Raw genomic sequence first — 22,380 nt, 5'->3', positions numbered from 1 at the left:
TGTCAATTGCTGTATTTATTGTCGTTTTCCAAAGTACATTTCTGATTTTCTCAAAGAAATAAAAACATTGCTATTTTTGATAATGACTTAATACTTCAATTGAGTTTCCTTATCATTTGAGATAGCTAACATTTAGTTTTTTGTTCCATTTACTGTATTGACCGAATTAGTTAAGTCTGTCTCACAACTGAAGATAAGATGGCTAGTAAACATAACTAATGAGTAATACACAACACCTAATCATGTATGCAGCATACATGTACCAAAACTCTAACATATTCAAATAAAAATATGTTTCTACATAGAATCAAGGAGAGCAGAAGAAAACCTCCAAGATAATTCATCAATGTGATTTTAGTCTGTGAAGAAAAAAACAAAGAGAAAATTAAGAAAATGATTCAGGAAATAATCACAAAAAAGGATCCAAATCAACACAGACATCACTTCTATAATGGAAATAAGTATTTTCAGAGGCTTACCTTTAACAACAAGTTTAGTGGAGCATTCTGCCTTGCCAAAGGAGTTAACTGCCACAACTTTGTATTCTCCGGAGTCCTTGGGCCTGACCCTAAGGATGTACATGGAGCACACGCCGTACGAGTTGGTGATGTAGTAGTTGCTGTCACCATTGATGCAGACGTTGTTCAGGTGCCACGTGACGCTGGGTGTGGGGCATCCCCTGACGGCGCAGGTCATGTACATCTGGAATCCTTTTGGTGGTGAGTGCAACTTCAGAGGGACCAGGACAGATGGTGGTTTCTCAAAGCTGACTTCCACTGGCGTGTTTATGTTTATAGGAACTAGATATAAAGAAATAACAAAGGAAATTTAAAGAGCAAAGCATAATTGTGGATTTGGAAAACATTATATAGGAGCTTAAGTGACCTGATGCAGTTCCATTTCACCTCAGTCATGTCAAGAGATGAATGTCAAATTATGTTTATGGATTCCAGTAATGGCCACTTGTTTCCAACAATGCTAATCCATTCTCTGATTAAACTTGGTTAAAAGAGACTTTAACCGAAACCCAAACTGACTGCTGAACTCACTTCTGTTGCTGTTGATGCCCCAGGTGGGTGACATGGAGGGGTCTGACATGCCCATGTCGTTCTTGGCATAGATTTTGAAGTGGTACTCCCTTCCAGGCATAATGTTATTGGCTGTGTATGAATTGTCAAAGATGCGGTCTGCCACAGTGTGCCACATGCGTGTGCTGGAGTCGTGCTCGGCCACCATGTAATACAGCCTGTTGTCCAGCTCCTGGTCTGGAGAGGCCTCCCAAGACACAATAACTTTGCCATGGACAATCTGCTCCAGCTCCACTGCACCGGGAGGCTTTGGTTCATCTAGCACCACAAAAGAGAAGAAAATATCAGTTACATAGGCTAACAGAGGTTTTGCCGTATATGACTCTCTAGACTGAATCATATCTGAAAATGTGCTCTTGTAATTTATTTTTATTTTTCAATCTCAGATTGATATAATAAATGCAACATTACTTAGAATTTGTCCCTGTGAGAAGACCACAAGAGTATAAGACCACAACAGTGGAAGACCACAACAGTAGAAGACCACAACAGTGGAAGACCACAAGAGCATAAGACCACAACAGTGGAAGACCACAAGAGCATAAGACCACAAGAGCATAAGACCACAAGAGCATAAGACTTCAACGGTAGAAGACCTCAACAGTTCAAGACTTCAACAGTATACGACCACAACAGTAGAAGACCACAACAGTATAAGATTTCAGAGTTCATATAAAGTTTTGCAGGAAAATCTAAACAGGTCACACGAGGATATCTTATTCTGCCTGTAAAAAAATAATAACAAAAGGGAATTTGGAATTACCTGTGACTAGGACCTCAATGTCAAAGCTGGCCTCTCCAACTTTATTCTTAGCCACAATGGTGTAGTTTCCTGAATCCGAGCGTTTTGTTGAGGGGATCACAAGCTGGGAACAGCCCTCTGTGTTGATGATCTGTATAAAACTGGATACAGGCTCATTGTCCTTCATCCAAGTGATCTCTGGTGGAGGCTCAGCCTAAAGACAATTTCAAAAGCATTAGATTTGCGAAAACAACTGTTGGTTGGATTTGCTATATCTTTTGCTGTTGTACAGTCGTGGCCAAAAGTTTTGAGAATGACACAAATATTAATTTTCACAAAGTCTGTTGCCTCACTGTTTTTAGATATTTGTGTCAGATGTTACTATGGAATACTGAAGTATAATTACAAGCATTTCATAAGTGTCAAAGGCTTTTATTGACAATTACATGAAGTTGATGCAAATATTCAATATTTGCAGTGTTGACCCTTTTTTTTCAAGACCTGATCACTTCTGGGCCACATGATGGCAGCCCATTCTTGCATAATCAATGCTTGAAGTTTGTCAGAATTTGTGGGTTTTTGTTTGTCCACCCACCTCTTGAGGATTGGCCACAAGTTCTCAATGGGATTAAGGTCTGGAGACGGTCCTAGCGCTTGCTGGACTTCCTTGGGCGCCCTGAAGCCTTCTTCACAACAATTGAACCGCTCTCATTGAAGTTCTTGATGATCCAATAAATGGTTCATTTAGGTGCAATCTTACTGGCAGCAATATCCTTGCCTGTGAAGCCCTTTTTGTGCAAAACAATGATGACGGCACGTGTTTTCTTGCAGGTAACCATGGATGACAGAGGAAGAACAATGATTCCAAGCACCACCCTCCTTTTGAATCTTCCAGTCTGTTATTCGAACTCAATCAGCATGACAGAGTGATCTCCAGCCTTGTCCTTGTCAACACTCAAACCTGTGTTAACGAGAGAATCACTGACATGATGTCAGCTGGTCCTTTTGTGGAGTATATGCAAATTGCCATCATACAAACTGAGGCAGCAGACTTTGTGAAAATTAATATTTATGTAATTCTCAACTTTTGGCCACGACGGTACACACCTTTTATTTGTATTTGTATTTTTTTTGTTTATTTTATCCCACTTTTTGTCCACAATTTTCAATCTTGTCTCATCGCTGCAATTCCCCAACGGGCTCGGGAGAGGCGAAGGTGGAGTCATGCGTCCTCTGAAACATGACCCGCCTAACCACCTGCCAGCTTAACACCGGAGGCCAGCTGCACCATTGTGTCGGAGGAAACACCGTTCAACTGACGACCATCGTCAGCCTGCAGCATCTAGTACCAGGTCGGACCCCACTATATTGCTAGAACATCCTGAATTCTTCAGGCATGGAAACGCTTAATTGGTATCAAAGAACCTAACGTGTGCCAGGAAAACATTCTCCACACCATTACACCACCTGGACCATTGGTCCAGGCAGAATGTGGACGTGGACTCATGCTGCTTACTCCAAATGCTGAATCTGCCAGCAGCAGACCATTACAAGGCAATGTTTTTCCACTCCTCCTTATACCTACTTCTAGGTATTACTGCACTGTTGGAGCTAGAAACACAAGCGATAACATCTGCAAATCTGTGTACACGACCAATAAACTTAGATTTGATTTTGCTGATTACCTCATAGAGAACTTTGATTCTCACAGAGTTTCCCGCCCTGATCACCATGAAGTCCTCTGGATCTTTGAATGTAGGCCTCACTGAAAAACAAACAAACACAATCCTTTGAGACAAGTAACGTCTTAGGAAGTGTTCCACACTGGCCATACATTGGTTCTGACAGTGGATTTTCTTCCTCCAGACTGAGGCTAACAACATGTTAAGTTCAGTGCTGGTTGATATCTCTTACTTCTACAGACTGCATACAGATGGATCATTGAGGAGACTTACTGTTGGGATTCTTTGCAGTCACCATCACAGAGGGGAGACTGAACTCTCCTGCCCCAGAAACGTTGATGGCCGATACCCTGAACTCATACTCCGCCCCCTCAACAACATCCTTCACTGCGTACTCCAGCACTATGGTTGTAGACAAGAAAACATATTTAAAAAGGTAACATCTGTATCCTTATTTCATCCAGCTTCCAGAACAAAGTATTCTGAATGACATCAATTTAATTTACATTCTTAATTTAAGGTTAGGGTTAAGTGTGGTTAAGATTAGGGTTAGGTTTAAAATCCGATTTTATGACTTTGTGACTGTGCCAGCTAGTGATTTCCCCACAGACCATTCCAACCTGATGGGCATGATGCGTTACATTTTCACCATCAAAAAAAATACCAACAATTTAGAATCTGTAATCCAGACCTTCAATAGGCTCAGTTACTGGGTTCAAAGCAATCCACTGAGCTGTGTCCTTTTTGCGTTTTTCCAGTTGATAGCCATCAATCTTAATTCCTCCGTCATCTTCCGGGGGCTCCCATTTAAGGTTGATGCAGGTCTTTGACGCGCTGACCACTTTTGGTGCTCCAGGTCGCCCAGCAAATACTAATAAATGGAGGTGAGATAACAATGAAAACAATGAACAAGTACGGTAGAGATGGAGTCCCATTGAGGAATGAGGCTCACCATTGGCTCACCCAAGTAACACACTTTTTTACACTCTCAGGTACTCAGAGTGAATGGACCAATGTTTCGGCATGTGGACCAATGTTTTGGCATGTGGACCAATATTTTGGCATGAGGGTGTTTCTCTTCAGATTCTACTCACTCAATACGCCAGCCATTGTTTCCTCAGTCTGCAGTGCATCACTGGTCCCCTCTGGGTTCACTGCATAGATCTTGTAGATGTACAGTTTCCCATGAACCACATTCCTGTCCCTGTAGGTGGTTTTGTCAGCTGCGACATCCCCCATCTTCTTCCACACGGTCTGTCCCAGCTGCTGGCGCTCAATGATGTAGTTAGTCACCGGGGAGCCACCGTCGTCCTTAGGAGCGCCCCATTGCAGCTCAATCACAGTGGAGGTGGTCTCCAAGATTTCCACCGGGCCTTCTGGTGGGCCGGGCTTGTCTGTCGGGGACACATTGTGGTACAGTATGACTTTAACCGTGTTGCAGAAATATTTCTAGATGCAAAATTTTCACCACACACATAGCCGAGAGAAAAATCAACAACAATTTGCTTTTTTCACCAAGGACAATCAGTCGAGATGTGCCCTCTATAGTGCCAAATGGGTTTTTGAGTTGAATCTTGATCTCCCCAGCGTCGGAACGCAGACACTCCCGGAACAGCAGCCGGCTGTGGTTGACCTCCTTCACCAACTTCACCCCACCACCATCCTTCAACTCTTTGTCATCCTTAAACCATTTCACCTCCAAGTTGTCCTGTGGTGTATAAGGCATCTTCCAGGATGCATTCTGGCCCACTTTTACTGTCACAGGCTTAGAAAACCTATGGAGGTCATCAGCATCAACGCTAGGTAATTCTAGGATGTAAAAGAAAGAAACACACGACTGCTTAATGCTAATGCTCCATAGTTCACCAAACTAAAATGTGCGGTAGAGGTCAAGTGTAGCCATACCTCCCACAGTGACTTTTGCCTCTGATTTAAATCCTCCCGCTTCAAAGTGATAGACTCCAGTGTCGTCTTCACTACTTTTATGAATGGTCAGCGTGTGTCTCGTTCCGTTTTTCACTATGGCTATTCCACCTGTGTTGGATAACTGAAAAAGAAAAGACAAAGTAAGGTAAAATTCTTTGTGATAAAAAAAGAGCTCAATTGAAATGTTTTGTCTACTTATCGAATTTTTTTCAGGTCAGGTCAGTGTCAGGACCAACTTGGCGACCTATTCAAAGGAATTGAATTGCGTGAACACTGTGGTAGTTATTTCTGCCATAAAGCCATTACCTTCTCTCCATCCTTGAACCAGGCCCCATCAACTTCATGGCTCATCTCACAAACCAGTTCACCTTTCTTGCCACGGAGAGCAAAGAGATCCGAGAGTCCACTCTTAATGCTGTATCCTACACAGCACAATATACAAAACAATTAGCATTTATGCATTGGTTTGAATTCACAGCTATTACTAGTGGAATAATGGAGTAATCTACTGAGAAGAAAATACTTAAGCAAAGATACCGTTCTGTTGTTAGCTGTTTTCTATTGAAGCAATGGGGTCAGAGGCGGTGTGGTATATGGCCATGTACCACGGCTAAGGGCTGTTCTTATGCAGGATGCAACGCATAGTGCCCCGACACAGCCCTTAGCCGTGGTATATTGGCCATATATCACAATCCCCGAGGTGCCTTATTGCTATTATAAACTGGTTACCAACGTAATTAGAGCAGTAAAAATGTGTTTTGTCATACCCATGGTATATGCACTAATATACCATTCCTGTCAGCCAATTAGCATTCAGGGCTCAAACCACCCAGTGTCTAATGTTCTTTTACTCATATGAATGCTTTTACTCATCCAGTCTGTGTGTTAAGAACACAATGAGCAGCATATTAATGCTTGTACAGTATATAGACTTACCTTACAAAAATAAGAAAATATCCTTTGAAATTGATGATTGAATCACAATTTCTACAGACTACTAGTCTGGACTACAGTCATATTTTAAGGCTCTGGACAAACATTTCCCAATTACCTGTTTCCACTTGCTTAATGGAAACATAGTTAAATATCATTATCATGGTTAATGATCATTATCATAGACATAGTTAAATATCATTATCATGGTTAAATATCATTATCATGGTTGAATATCATTATCATGGTTAAATATCATTATCATGGTTAAATATCATTATCATAGACATAGTTAAATGTCATTATCATGGGTAAATATCATTATCATGGTTAAATATCATTATCATGGTTAAATATCATTATCATAGACATAGTTAAATATCATTATCATGGGTAAATATCATTATCATAGACATAGTTAAATATCATTATCATGGGTAAATATCATGCTACTGTGATCTGGATTAGGATGGGCTTAGTAATCAACAATTTATCATTAGGGCCACATAGGGTTTTTAGTAACAATCCGTAAACGGACAAAATGCACACACTGTGGGGCCGAGAAACGTCTAAGTCACAATGTCATTGCACATCCCACCACACATCTAAGTAGGGCACACCTAGCCTATCAACTAGTCATCAAGGACCTGTTAATGCTGGGATGGGACTAAAGCCTACACACACTGCACCAGGACAGGGAGGGGTGAACAGTAGAAAAGGTGACTGCAATTCAAAGTCAAAGTTGTTTGAGGATTAAAGTATGCTTTCGCATACAGGTTATTGTGGTAGACTCTTCTTTGTTGTATATAAAAACACCACTGCAAGAATTTCAGTTCATATATTCACATCCAAAAGAGAATGAGATCATATGCAAAAAAAGTTCAATGCAATAATTTTGACGAGCCAGTAATATATTAATTGAATGTAGATATGCTTTTAGAAACACTCTAAAATGCCTCAGTAATTCAGATTCAAATGATTTCATATGAATAACTTAATGTTATTCATATATGTTATTGCAACCATTCAATTCTCCATATCTCACTTACCACTTATTAGAAACACTCTAAAATTCCTGAATAATCAGATTCAGCGGATTTAACATGAATAGCATAATGTTATTCATATATGTTATTGCATCCATTCAATATTCAATTGAATCTCGCAAAATCTTACCAGTACGGTCTCCGACCGGCTGGCCAGGCACAGTGGGCGCCGTTGGGCCTTCATTATTTGACTGTCCTATTGATGATTACAACCAGACAACTCTCATTTTCTAATATTTCATTTCAGTCTCTACTTTAACATGCAGTTATACTAAGAGTGCATTTGTAATGTATTCAGACAAGGACCCTTTCTCCACATTATGTTATGTTACAGAAATATTCTGAAATGGATTTAAAAAATCCTCATCAATCGACACACCATACCCCATAACGACAAAGTGAAAACTGTTTTTCAGAAATGCTTTCAAATGTATTAAAAGGAAAAAACAGAAATACCCTATTTACCTAACTACTCAGACCTTTTGCTATGAGACACAAAATTGAGCTCAGGTCCACCCTGTTTCCATTGATCATCCTTGAGATGTTTCTACAACTTGATTGGAGTCCACCCGTGGTAAATTCAATTGATTGGACATGATTTGGAAAGGCACACATCTGTCTATATAAGGTCCCACTGTTGACAGTGCATGTCAGAGCAAAAACCAAGCCATGAGGTCGAAGGAATTGTCCTTAGAGCTCCGAGACAGGATTGTGTCTAGACACAGATCTGACGAAGGGTACCAACACATTTCTGCAGCATTGAAGGTCCCCAAGAACACAGTGGCCTCCATCATTCTTAAATGGAAGAAGTTTGAAACCACCAAGACTGGAGCTGGCCACCATGCCAAACTGAGCAATCGGGGGAGAAGTTCCTTGGTCAGGGAGGTGACCAAGATTCCGATGGTCACTCTGACAGCACTCCAGAGTTCCTCTGTGGAGATATGAGAACCTTCCAGAAGGACAACTGCATTCCACCTTTATGGTAGAGTGGGCACATGGAAGCCAATCCTCAGTAAAAGGCACATGAATGTCCTTGAGTGTTCCAGCCAAAGCCCGGACTTTAACCCAATGGAAAATCTCTGCAGAGGCCTGAAAATAGCTGTGCAGTGATGCTCCACATCCAACCTGACAGAGCTTGAGAGGATCTGCAGTGAAGATTGGGAGAAACTTCCCAAATACAGTTGTGCCAAGCTTGTAGAGTCATACCCAAGAAGACTCAAGGCTGTAATAACTGCCAAAGGTGCTTCAACAAAGTACTGAGTATAAGGTTTGAATACTTATGTAAATGTGATATTTCAGTTTTTTTATATACATTTGCCAAAATGTCTAATCTTTTTTTGCTTCGTCATTATGGGATATTGTGTGTAGATTGACGAGGGGGGAAAAAAACGATTTAATCCACTTTAGAATTACGCTGTAAGGTAACATGTGGATTAAGTCAAGGGGTCGAAGTACTTTCCAAATGCACTGTATGTAGACACTCAGGTTGAGCTATCAGATAAAATGGGGTTAAAACAACTCAAATGTAGGATTATGTTATTTTACATTTTGACCAACTGGTGGAGTTAATGCTAAAAATGGAGTTAATGCTATTCATTTCTAGATTTTGGTAAAATTACATTGTTAAGTAATGAAGCAGTACATCACAAAAATTGATAGGTGAATTGAGCACTAATACAACTCTTAAGGTTATTGGGTCAATGCAATTCTCAGTATCTCTTACCACTGTTACCACTACCTCCATCACCTTCTCCAGATCCATCGAAATCCCCTACCGGTGGTTATAACTAGTTAATAGGCGTTCCTTTTATAACTGATATGTTTAAATCCTTTCATTTACTCAGCAAAACATTTGTGTCTAAAACTTAGCTAACATGAAAACAATACAGCATTCTTCCCCATATGCATTAGGATTACAATTGTTTCGTATATATTATTGTTGCATACTTACCTTCATCAGGAGTTCAGGAAATTCAGTAATATTAACTAAGTACGATTAACTAAGAATACCCACTAGAATACCACTTAGATTTTACAAACTGTTATACCGTAGATGAGTGTATTACAATTGACCAATGATGTGTCAATTGCACTTAGGATGAATAAAGTATCAGAAAATACAGTATTTTGTGTTTACAACTTTAAATGTTTTCACGAGGTCGACAGCAGGGCCTACTGTCAAAAGCATGACACTAAAAGTAGAAGTGTAAAATACACATAGATTAGGGATGGGAAACTGGTGGCCTGGGGGCGCATAGCTCCTTTTTGATGGCCCACGGACCAACAAGAATAAATACCCCCAAAAATGTTTAAAAAATTTAGATGGGGGGGTGTAACTCAGTCGAGGCCTCAATCTACTGTTGAGTTAGAATAATAGAATACTCAAGTTGCATTTTTGAAATGTTGTTGTGTGTCAGTAGCCACTCAATTAGCCCATGTCAGCTAAATTAGTTTTGACTGGTAAATCGAAAGCACATTTTAGAAAGCAGTGTCTGTGTTCATTCTGCAATGTACTGTGAGTGTTACACATTGCATTACAATCCCTGGATATGCTTGTGATGATTAGGAGTCACAATAACGGCATAAAGGATGAGAACCAAGCAGCAGAAACAGACTAGTAAACACATAGAACAAAACTATAAAGTCAAGCAACCACACTGAATGAATTACACTATGAATCAAGGTGTAATACAACAAACCAAATACATTGACGTGACCTCAACAATGGGACATTGTTGGCTGATCATGAAGGTAAACCCAAAATCAAGTGCAGTGTTTCTCAACCTCTCAACCCAGTAAGCTGTGGTCCTTCCTCCTTAAAATACCACTTTTTTTCAAACTAGCACTTTAGAGCTGATGGAATCATTCACAGTGAAACATCCTAGGAACCGGTCAGCAACGTGCCAGTCCGTGGACCAGAGGTTGGAGGTTGAGAGACACTGGTCTAGTCTACAAACCGCTATAAGGTATCAATTGTTTTGAAGTGCTGTGAATTTAGAGACCATGTATCTTTAGAGTGGACAAACAAGATCCTCAACCATGAATAAAACACACAGACTGTCAAAGCCATTATGTCTCAAATGGCTTCCATATTTAACATGGTATCCATGCGGAGGTAAACACATCCCTCATAATATCTTACCCTCATTATCCACAGATTTATGGTCAGACCCTTTTACTGCTGGTCCCTGTTTTGGAGCTCCTACAGTTTTAACCACCATCACAACTAATCAATGACTCTCAGAAATGCATTTTAAATTATATATTCCATGCCAAATATGCTATATGATACTTCAGGGTAAATATCAATGAACTACAACATGACCTTGGATAATAACAAATACTGAAAAGACAATTAAAGATTGCGTTGTAGAGACAAGTTACATATTGCACATTTAAAACATCAACGTATGAGCCAAGTATAATAATAATATTAATAATAATCTCTATGACAGTTATGCTTCAGTCATGGTGAGCAAACGTTTACGTTGAAATTCACTTTGAAAAAAAATCTGTCATGCTCAACTATGGGTGCTGTCGCCCATCAGTAATCCAACTTTAACAAATCAAGATGGCCAACACTCAAAAAAACAGATTACTATTGATTTAGATCTTATCATAACAGCCATCTGAAGGACATCAAAAAGCCTTCTCCAGCTAACTTTATTCAGTCAGCTGGAATGTTTATTCTTGTCATCTGTTATACTAGCGATAAGTGTCCATAGCTGTTTGGGAAGCCTCTTAGACCTTAGCTTCAGCTTTAGCGCCAGTGCATGGATTCTAATTGTTTCATTTATATTATTGTTGCACATACATACCTTCAACAGGAAAAAAAAACATTAACTAACTAGAATCTGCAAAGATAACCAAGTAGAATAACATTTAAATTTGACAAACTGTTATAGATGAGAACATTCAAATTTACCAATGATGTGTCATCCATTGCACTTAAGATGTTGTGAATAAAGTGTCAGAAAAACAGTATTTTGTGTAAACAACTTTAAATGTTTTCATGAGGGCGACAGCAGGGCCTACTGACGAAAGCATGACACTAAAAGTATAAGCGTAAAATACACAGATCAGGGATGGGCAACTGTCGGCCCCGCGGGGGCGCATGGCCCCCTTTTTGTATTTCCATGGACCAATAATAATAAATACAAAAATATATATTTTCAGGGGAACTCAGTCGGGGTCTCAACTTACTGTTGAGAGTCAGAATAAAAGAATACACAAGTTGAATTTCGAAAATTTGGTTGTGCATCAGCAGTCACTCAATTTGCCCATGTCAGGCATTTTTTTTTTTTTAGATTGGTAAATTAGTTTAGTGGCCACCTATCTAAAATTGTAGCAAGCACGGTCAAATTACCAAACAGGCTGGGGCCCATTGATAATCAGTTATCATATAAATAAATGCAAACATTTGATTCCTCGTTATGGCAACATGTTCAGAATTGCAGAAAATTAACTTCAAAACTGTTTTTTTTAATCTTTGCTGTCACGAGGGGCAGCTAAAACGTTTTGCTCGCAACCTGTGTGGGGGAAGAGAGGTGGGTAGGGGTTGGTACGCAGACCCACGAGCCACTGCGGCCCTTAATGATGAGTTCCATTTTTTGTAGCCCCCACACACAACAAAGTTGCCCTTCCCTGACATAGATGATGCAATATGATACAAAACACGTAATAGAAAGCACATTTTAGAAAGCACAGTGTCTGTGTTCATTCTGCAATGTAATGTGAGTTTATCACATTGCATTACAATCCCTGGATATGCTTGTGATGATTAGGAGTCACAATAGCGGCATAAAGGATGAGAACCAAGCAGCAGAAACAGACTAGTAAACACATAGAACAAAACTATAAAGTCAAGTAACCACACTGAATGAATTACACTATGAATCAAGGTGTAATACAACAAACCAAATACATTGACGTGACCTCAACAATGGAACATTCTTGGCTGATCATGAAGGTAAACCCAAAATCAAGTGCAGTGTTTCTCAACCTCTCAACCCAGTAAGCTGTGGTCCTTCCTCCTTAAAATACCACTTTTTTTCAAACTAGCACTTTAGAGCTGATGGAATCATTCACAGTGAAACATCATAGGAACCGGTCAGCAACATGGCAGTCCGTGGACCAGAGGTTGGAGGTTGAGAGACACTGGTCTAGTCTACAAACCGCTATAAGGTATCAGTTGTTTCGATGTGCTGTGAAGTTTAGAGTCTATGTATCTATGGAGTCGACAAACAAGATCCTCAATCATGAGTAAAACACACAGACTGTCAAAGCCATTATGTCTCAAATGGCTTCCATATTTAACATGGTATCCATGCGGAGGTAAACACATCCCTCTTAATATCTTACCCTCATTATCCACGGATTTATGGTCAGACCCTTTTACTGCTGGTCCCTGTTTTGTAGCTCCTACAGTTTTAACCAACATCACAACAAGTCAATGACTGTCAGAAACACATTTTAAATTATATATTCCAATCCATTCATGCTGTAGATACTTCAGGTTAAATAGCAATGAACTACAACATGACCTGGAAGGAGAAAATAGTAATGATCAGGATAGAGTTCAGACAGAATCGACTACTCTAGCGTGCATGTCCATGTATTGTACATGGATAATAGCAAATCCTGAAAAGAGAATTTAAGATTTTGTTGTAGAGACAACTTACCTATTGCACATTTAAAGCATCAACCTATGAGCCAAGTATCACAATAATATTCATAATAATAATAATCTCTAAGACAGTTATGCTTTAGTCATGGTGAGAACTTCTACGTTGAAATTCACTTTGAATAAAAAATCTAATATGCTCAACTTAGGGTGCTGTGGCCCAGCAGTAATCCAACTTTAACAAATCAAGATGGCCAACACTAAAAAAAAACTATTGCTGTTGATTTAGATCTTATCATAACAGCCGTCTGAAGGACGTCAAAAAGCCTTCTCCAGCTGACTTTATTCAGTCAGCTGGAATGGTTATTCTTGTCATCTGTTATACTAGCGATCAGTGTCCTTAGCTGGTTGGGAAGCCTCTTACACCTTAGCTTCAGCTTTTGCTCCAGTGCATGGATTCTAATTGTTTCATTTATATTATTGTTGCACATACTTACCTTCAACAGGAATAATGTATAATATTAACTAACTAAAATCAACAATGATTACCCACTAGAATAACATTTAGATTCGACAAAATGTTATTGATGTGTGCATTAAAATTGACCAATGACGTGTCGTCAATTGCACTTAAGATGTGTTGAATAAAGTGTCAGAAAATACAGTCTTTTGTGTTAACAACATTAAATGTTTTCATGAGGGTGACAGCAGGGCCTACTGACAAAAGCATGACACTATAAGTATAAGGGTAAAATACACAGATCAGGGATGGGCAACTGTCGGCCCGCGGGGGCGCATGGCCCCCTTTTTGTATTTCCACAGAACAATAATAATAAATACAAAAATATATATTAACATTTTTGGGGGAACTCAGTCGGGGTCTCAATTTACTATTGAGAGTCAGAATAATAGAATACACAAGTTGAATTTCGAAAATTTGGTTGTGCATCAGCAGTCACTCAATTTGCCCATCTCAGCGAAACAATTTTAGATTGGTAAATTAGTTTAGGGGCCAACTATCTGAACTTGCAGCATGCACGGTCGAATTACCGAACAGGGTGGGGCCCATTGATCGTCAGTTGTCATATAACAAAATACAAACATTTGACTTCTCTCTATATGGCAACATGTTCAGAATTGCAGGAAATTAACTTTAGAACTGATTTCTTTCTCTTCGCTGTCACGAGGGGCCGCTAAAACATTTAGCTCACAAGGTGTGTGGGTGGGTATGCAGACCCACGAGCCACTGCGGCCCCTCGTGATGAGTTCCGCTTTTTGTAGCCCCCACACACAACAAAGTTGCCCTTCCCTGACATAGATGATTCAATATGATACAAAACACATAATAAAAAGCACATTTTAGAAAGCACAGTGTCTGTGTTCATTCTGCGATCTAATGTGAGTGTTACACATTGCATTACAATCCCTGGATATGCTTGTGATGATTAGGAGTCACAATAGCGGCATAAAGGATGAGAACCAAGCAGCAGAAACAGACTAGTAAACACATAGAACAAAACTATAAAGTCAAGTAACCACACTGAATGAATTACACTATGAATCAAGGTGTAATACAACAAACCAAATACATTGACGTGACCTCAACAATGGGACATTCTTGGCTGATCATGAAGGTAAACCCAAAATCAAGTGCAGTGTTTCTCAACCTCTCATCCGAGTAAGCTGTGGTCCTTCCTCCTTAAAATACCACTTTTTTTCAAACTAGCACTTTAGAGCTGATGGAATCATTCACAGTGAAACATCATAGGAACCGGTCAGCAACATGGCAGTCCGTGGACCAGAGGTTGGAGGTTGAGAGACACTGGTCTAGTCTACAAATCAGTTGTTTTGATGTGCTGTGAAGTTTAGAGTCTATGTATCTTTAGAGTGGACAAACAAGATCCTCAATCATGAGTAAAACACACAGACTGTCAAAGCCATTATGTCTCAAATGGCTTCCATATTTAACATGGTATACATGCGGAGGTAAACACATCCCTCATAATATCTTACCCTCATTATCCACGGATTTATGGTCAGACCCTTTTACTGCCGGTCCCTGTTTTGTAGCTCCTACAGTTTTAACCAACATCACAACAAGTCAATGACTGTCAGAAATGCATTTTAAATTATATATTCCAATCCATTTATGCTGTAGATACTTCAGGTTAAATAGCAATGAACTACAACATGACCTGGAATGAGATAATAGTAATGATCAGGATAGAGTTCAGACAGCACCACGTACTCTAGCGTGCATGTCCATGTATTATACATGGATAATAGCAAATACTGAAAAGAAAATTTAAAGATTTTGTTCTACAATATGACCTGGAATAAGATTCAGATGGATCTCTGTCATACTTGCAATCAGTGTCCTTACCTGTTTGGGAAGCCTCTACCCCCTTAACTTTAGCTTTAGCTTCAGCTGAAGTATCAGGTGCTGTAGTGGCATTAGCCGCTCTCTCGTTCTTGATTGATTTCACCTTCTCCATCAGCACCTCTCTGTCTGCCGTGTTTTTAACTGCCTGCTCTTGGGCAATCGCTGTCAGGTCAACTCCAGCTCCTCCTGCCCTTGTCGTTTTACGTTGTTTCTTTTTGCCGAGTTCACCCTTGTCGGCTGGACCAAAGACATGACCGGAGAGATTGAGTGGGTCACACATGGAGTCAACATGAAGTGGAATGACAGCGAAATGGTACTGGTGCAGTACATCATCTTACCTTCAACAACAAGAAAGGCATTGCAAGATTTGATTCCTGCCACAGCGGCATAGATGCCTTTATCCACCATAGCAACGTCTTTAATGATTAGTCTGTGGATGAGCTTGTCTTCTGAAACCTCAATATCATATTTATCCCCTGCCTCCAATGGTAAGTTCTTGCCAACCCACATGATCTTGCCGAAGGGCTGTGACAGGACACACTCAAACACAGCATCCTCTCTCTCCATGGCCTTACACTCCTGAATCTTGACCAGGAAGTCCACCATGGGAACTGAAAAAGACACGTCATTGATAAGCGAGCAATCTGGTACCCAGTTTATTAATAACTAAACATGCATGGCAGACATTCTTCCTTCCTATGTATTTTTATAGATTTCAATAATATTTTAGGTACACTTAAACCCATTCTCATTTAGACAATGTCTGTATACAATTATTAAATTATTGAACATACGATGCTTGCAAAATAATCATCCATTGTTATTGCTCTACACAACTCTCGTAAAATTGACGTAAGGTGTGTGGATGGATACACTCTTAGAAAAAAAGGTGCTATCTAGACAGTAGCAACCCGTCATTCAGGGCACCTGTTTTGAGCTACACGTTTTTCGCTATTGTGCTTTGGTTTAGTGTTGCATTGTGTAGTGTATTTGCTGGCATGTATCCCAAATTTAGTTTTTTGGTTTGCTCCAAGCTTTACACGCTAAAATCGCCACTGTATCTAGAAACTTATAGGGTCATTCGGCTGTCGTAATAGGACAACCCTTTTAAGAACCCTTTTTGGTTCCAGGTAGAACCCTTTTAGGTTTGATATAGAACCCTTTCTACAGAGGTTTCTACAAAAAAAGAGTTATCCTATGGGGACAGCCAAATAACCCTTTTATCTAAGAGTGTATTCCTGAACTTACTCTTAAAATCGGTGGAGAATACATTTACGTCCTCAACATCCACCTGGTAGAGCCCAGCGTCATCAGGAAACAGATCCCTTATGCTGAACTGATACTTCCGGCCCACTATCTTTAGGCTGTGTTTGAGTGTATCTCCCAACTCCTTGCTGTATGGAATCATCACTCCATCCTGTGGGGAGAATTGGGAAAACACAGTGGAATGAACAACTGTCATCAGCAACAGAACTGTGCTGTCTTTGCCAAGTCTTTTACTGTGGATTTTACTGCAACTTTAAGTCAGTTCACATGAACGACAGAACGGCAAGTTGCATACTACGTCATTGGTAGCTTTCATTCACCAACAGAAAATGAACTATGGTAGCAATTTACATTGTGATAGATTCACACAAGTTACGTAGATTGACTAAAAATGAAATTAAGATCCTACATCTGTATGTACAACCTTCTTCCACTGTCGATGAGTCTAACCTTGTAGAGGAATATCCTGCTGCTTTGTTCAATGAGATCCATGTCTAGTGTAAAGGTTGCACAGCCATCGGGTCCAACTTCAATAGGTTTCAGGTTAGCTAGGTTTTCAATAAACTGAATAAAAGTAAACATGAAAAAAAGAATGAATGAATTATACATTGTATGGATGAAATGTGTATACAAATGAAAAAATGACCACTACTTTAGTATCGAGATTTACTCAGACCCCTGAACTCTATGATCTCAGGAATATAAGCTTGTGATATTGATAGGTTTACTGTGAATAACAATGGCATTATAACAGGCAAACCTGTGCTTGCTCTTCCTCTCTTTCCTTCTTCATCTCATTCAGTGTCTTCAGCATAAAGCGGAAGTCAGTGACTCCAAACTCCAACATGAGGCTCTCATAGTCTTTCTTGTCAGCACTTATCAAGAGTTCCCAAAACTTTGGATCTATTTCTCCATCTTCTTTCTTTTCCATTTTGGGACGAATTTTACTATTATGATAACAACAAAAAATATCGTCAATGCTTATTTTTACAGTTAATAAAAGTTTAAATAAAGCATACACAGTTGTTACTGTTAAACCATGGCAATACCTTTTTCTCTTCAGTACAGATTTAAAATCTGCAACAGCCGCCTCTGGTTGCACCTGTGAGTCGGCTTGTGCTTTCTTGAACCCAACTAAAAGATAGAAAGATTATATTTTGAGCTAGTCTATTGTAAAGACTTGAACAAGTACATACATTGGCATAATTATGTCCGGAATTTGTTCAATCAATACATTTATTCTTATTTGATTTTTGGTTAGAAACAATGTGAAAAAAGTGCTAACCTCAAATTAACACTACCCCTCTTTCCACAGAAAACATTTTCATCTGGCCTCTTACCTTCAATAACATTGAGGACCACTGTGACCACTGCTCTTCCAAACTCATTAGCTGCAAAGCATTTGTAGGTGTCTGCTTGTTCTGGTTTTACATTGGCCATCTGTTGAAAAAACAAACACAGTTCTTGGTATGAAGTCCATTAAAGAGCTCCAGCCTGCATCCAATCATTATTTGAACAAAATGAGTGATTGATTTCATATTTCATAAATGTTTTTACAATGTATTTTCACATTATTGTGCATCCATATAATGTGGTTATTGTTCTTACTTGCCTCAAATAAGTGCTCACGTGTAGCAGTGTCATATTTTGTCACATATTTTGATGTATCTGACACATCTCCATTATTTCTGCCCCATGTCACGGTTGGTTCTGGATCTCCAATAACCAGGGCTTTGAAGAAGGCGAATTTACCTGATGAACAAGAAAGTTAAGTGCAAATAGGAAGCAATTTAGTACAGAGACAACGTAGTTTATTCAAGTTCATTCATTTGAATTATTCAAGACGTCTTGAGAGGGGCACAAATAGAGCTGCAACTGGAAATCTTGGTTATTAACTTTATACATGTACTCTACATATTTTAGCAAAAATACTTGGTGGAAAAACAATCATCATACTTGGACGATACTATAATAACTCGACTTAAGTAGGCTACAAACGCAAACACACAAATACTCTCTTATACCTGGCAAAGCTCTGTAGCAACAACATGTTGACTCCCATCAGAGGGACATAGGCATCATCAAAATGACTGCCCAAAAACCATTAACACCTAAAACAGGTAGCCTATAATTTCAAAACAGGCAAAGCGTCAATAGAGTACTAAGATTGAATCCTTCTACACCGGCTCTGATGCTCGTCCGATGTGGCAGGGGTAGCAAACTATTACGGACAACAAAGGGAAACCCAGCCGCGAGCTGCTCAGTGACACGAGACTACCAGACAGGCTAAATGCCTTTAATGCTCTCTTCGAGGCAAGCAACACTGAAGCATGCATGTGAGCATCAGCTGTTCCGGACAACTGTGTGATCACGCTCTCCGTAGACGATTTGAGCAAGATTTTTAAACAGGTCAACATTCACAAAGCCATGGGGAAAGACGGATTACCAGGACGTATCTTCTTTTCAACCTCTCCATGACTGAGTCTGTAATACCTACATGTTTCAAGCAGACCACCATAGTCCCTATGCCCAAGAAAGTGAAGGTAACCTGACGAAATTATTACCGCCCCGTGGCACTCACATTGTTAGCCATGAAGTGCTTTGAAATGCTGGTCATGGCTCACCAATACCATCATCCCGGAAACCCTAGACCCACTCCAATTCGCATACCGCCCAAACAGATCCACAGATGATGCAATCTCATTTGCACTCCACACTGCCCTTTCCCACCTGGACAAAAGGAACACCTCTGTGAGAATACCGTTCATTGACTACAGCTCAGCGTTCAACACCATAGTGCCCACAAAGCTCATCACTAACTTGATCCTGGACTTCCTGATGGTCCGCCTCCAGGTGGTAAGGGTAGGCAACAGCACATCTGAAAGGCTGATTGTCAACACTGGGGCCCCTCATAGGTGCGTGCTTAGTCATCTCCTGTACTCCCTGTTCACCAATGACTGCACAGCCAAACACGACTCCAGGACCATCATTAAGATTACTGACGACACAACAGTGGTAAGCCTGATCACCGACCATGACGAGACAGTCTTTAAGGAGGAGGTCAGAGCCCATTAACATCAACGGGGCTGTAGTGGAGCGGTTCAAGAGTTTCCAGTTCCTTAGTGTCGACATCACCAACAAACTATTAAGGGCCAAACACGGCAAGACAGTTGTGAAGAGGGCACGACAACACCTTTTCCCCATCAGGAGACTGACAATATTTGGCATGGATCAAAAAGTTCTACAGCTGCACCTTCGAGAGCATCACCACCTTGTAGGGCACTGCTCGTCATCCTGTCAAAATCGTCATAATGAGTGGAGCAAGATGCAGCATGGTATGGTTCCATCCTCTTTATTATGAAGCGAAACTCAAAGAAAACAATAAATGCAAAATGAAACATGAGTTGCTATAGTTCTCACAGCCGCAACTATACAAAGTCAAGATCCCACAAAACACAAAGTGGGAATGGCTGCCTAAATATGCCTCACAGGAGGCTCTGGACTGAGAACCCCCACCGAGGCTCTGGACTGCAGACCGTCGCCGGAGGCTCTGGACCACCGACCGTCGCCGGAGGCTCTGGGCGGGAGACCGTTGCAAGAGGCTCTGGACCGGGAACCATCGTTGGAGGCTCTGGACCGGGAACTGTCGCCGGAAGCTCTGGACCGGGAACTGTCACCGGAAGCTCTGGACCGGGAACTGTCACTGGAAGACGGCACTGTTGGTACCTCAGGACGAGCATGAGGAGCAGGCACAGGACGTACTGGACTGAGGAGGCGCACTGGAGCCCATATGCGTGGGGCCGGTACAGGTGGCACCGGGCTGGTGACACGCACTTCAGGGCAAGTGCGAGGAGCAGGCACAGGACGTACTGGACTGAGGAGGCGCACTGGAGGCCTGATGTGTGGGACCAGTACAGGTGGCACCGGGCTGGTGACATGCACCTCAGGTCGAGTGCGGGGAGGCACAGGACGTACAGGACTGTGGAGGCGCACTGGAGGTCTGGAGTGTAGAGCTGTTACAACGCGTCCTGGACAAATGACCACTTTCGCACGGCAAGTTTGGGAAGCTGGCACAGAACGCGCACTGGGGATACAGTGCGTAGAGCCGGCCAGGATATCCTGGACCGAGGAGGCGCACTGGAGACCAGCCGCACTGAGCCGGCACAATCCGTCCTGGACAGATACCCACTTTAGCACGACAAGTGCGAGGAGCTGGCACGGAACGCACCGGGCTGTGAATGCGCACTGGAGACACAGTGCGTATCACCGCAAAACATGATGCCTGACCGGTCACACGCGCCCCGCGGAGAGTACGAGGAGTTGCGTCTGGTTCACTCCCCTCAACTTTCGCCGCCCACTCCTCGCTCAATCTGTCACAATATTCCTACTCGGTCTCTGACTCACCCCTCAGTGTCGCCGACCACTCCGTGTGCCGCCCCCCCCAAAAAAATTTTCGGGCTGTCTTTTGGGTTTGCATCGTGGCCGCGAACTTTGACTTCGTCGTCGTCCTTCCCTCGCTGCCTCCGCTTGCTTCCATGGCAGGCTTCTGTCTCCTGCCATAATCTCATCCCACGTCCAGGATGTCCTCCACTCCTTGCTTTCCTCCTGGGCACGCTGCTTGGTCCGTTTTTGGTGGGATCTTCTGTCACGATCGTCATAATGAGTGGACCAAGATGCAGCGTGCTATGGTTCCATCCTCTTTATTATGAAGTGAAACTTAAAGAAAACAATGAATGCACAAAATGAAACGTGAAGCGGCTATAGTTCTCACAGGCAACTATACAAAGTCAAGATCTCACAAAACACAAAGGGGAAATGGCTGCCTAAATATGATCCCCAATCAGAGACAACGATAAACAGCTGCCTCTGATTGGGAATCATACCAGGCCAACATAGAAATATAATTACCTAGATGACCCACACTAGTCACACCCCACCCTAACCAACATAGAAAATCAAAAGCTCTCTATGGTCAGGGCATGACACATCCGACCGTAAGGCTCTACAGAGGGAAGTGCGTATGGCCCTGTACATCATAGACAGCATGGCAAGTGATACGGGAGCACCCAGTCTAGGACCAAAAGGCTCTTTAACAGCTTCTACCCCCAAACCATAAGACTGCTGAACAATTAATCAAATGGCCACGCAGACTATTTACACTGCTGCTACTCCCTGTTTATTATTTATGCATAGTCACATTACCCTTACCTACATGTAAAAATTACCTCGACTAACCTGTTCCCCCACACATTGACTCGATACTGGTACCCTCTGTATATAACCTCATTATTGTTATTTTATTGTGTACATTTTTAAATGTTTTATTTGGAAATATGTTCTTAACCTCATTTATTGAACTGCATTGTTGGTTAATAAGGGCTTGTAACTAAGCATTTCACTATAATGTCTACCTGTTGTATTTGGCACATGTGACAAATACAATTTTACAATTTGAAAGTGATAACACAATGGCCCATAATTCCCTCATTACACATTATAATTTGAATCTACATTAATGTTAACAAAAAAACAAAACAATTAGAAACTAAAATAACGATTGGTGCGCAACCTTTGCCTAAAAAGCTACAAACTTCACGGGCACACGCTCTACCATTTATCGTCGTGGGGTTAGAGTAGGGATTGATTCAATATTATTCCTGCACTGCAGGTGGTGATAGAGAAAGATGGCTG

General features: G+C 41.1%; 1 protein-coding gene across 12 annotated transcripts in view; it reads right to left on the bottom strand.

Annotated features, from left to right (window-relative positions):
- Positions 1–22,380, bottom strand: part of igfn1.4 (immunoglobulin like and fibronectin type III domain containing 1, tandem duplicate 4) — a 33,474-nt gene continuing 11,094 nt past the window's right edge. For 2 of the 12 annotated variants that reach the window (XM_024383642.2, XM_024383646.2), the window contains 24 exons: positions 18,302–18,441; positions 18,030–18,129; positions 17,739–17,823; positions 17,450–17,636; positions 17,140–17,253; positions 16,672–16,840; positions 15,762–16,034; positions 15,424–15,660; positions 15,054–15,113; positions 12,779–12,838; positions 10,560–10,619; positions 9,141–9,188; positions 7,548–7,613; positions 5,745–5,860; positions 5,418–5,559; positions 5,028–5,321; positions 4,607–4,906; positions 4,204–4,383; positions 3,786–3,914; positions 3,516–3,595; positions 1,852–2,044; positions 1,050–1,346; positions 480–800; positions 1–359 (listed from right to left, as the gene is read on the bottom strand). In XM_024383642.2, the coding sequence (XP_024239410.1) occupies positions 355–359; positions 480–800; positions 1,050–1,346; positions 1,852–2,044; positions 3,516–3,595; positions 3,786–3,914; positions 4,204–4,383; positions 4,607–4,906; positions 5,028–5,321; positions 5,418–5,559; positions 5,745–5,860; positions 7,548–7,613; positions 9,141–9,188; positions 10,560–10,619; positions 12,779–12,838; positions 15,054–15,113; positions 15,424–15,660; positions 15,762–16,034; positions 16,672–16,840; positions 17,140–17,253; positions 17,450–17,636; positions 17,739–17,823; positions 18,030–18,129; positions 18,302–18,441 (3,656 nt within the window). In that variant the 3' untranslated portion in view covers positions 1–354. The remainder of the gene's footprint in view (positions 360–479; positions 801–1,049; positions 1,347–1,851; positions 2,045–3,515; positions 3,596–3,785; positions 3,915–4,203; positions 4,384–4,606; positions 4,907–5,027; positions 5,322–5,417; positions 5,560–5,744; positions 5,861–7,547; positions 7,614–9,140; positions 9,189–10,559; positions 10,620–12,778; positions 12,839–15,053; positions 15,114–15,423; positions 15,661–15,761; positions 16,035–16,671; positions 16,841–17,139; positions 17,254–17,449; positions 17,637–17,738; positions 17,824–18,029; positions 18,130–18,301; positions 18,442–22,380) is intronic. The other 10 variants (XM_024383667.2, XM_024383685.2, XM_024383671.2 and 7 more) reach the window with 8 other exon arrangements.

The sequence above is a fragment of the Oncorhynchus tshawytscha genome, linkage group LG02 (assembly GCF_018296145.1).
Source record: "Oncorhynchus tshawytscha isolate Ot180627B linkage group LG02, Otsh_v2.0, whole genome shotgun sequence".
In the NCBI taxonomy this organism is placed as follows: domain Eukaryota; kingdom Metazoa; phylum Chordata; class Actinopteri; order Salmoniformes; family Salmonidae; genus Oncorhynchus; species Oncorhynchus tshawytscha.
This window is presented reverse-complemented; position numbering and strand designations above follow the sequence as displayed.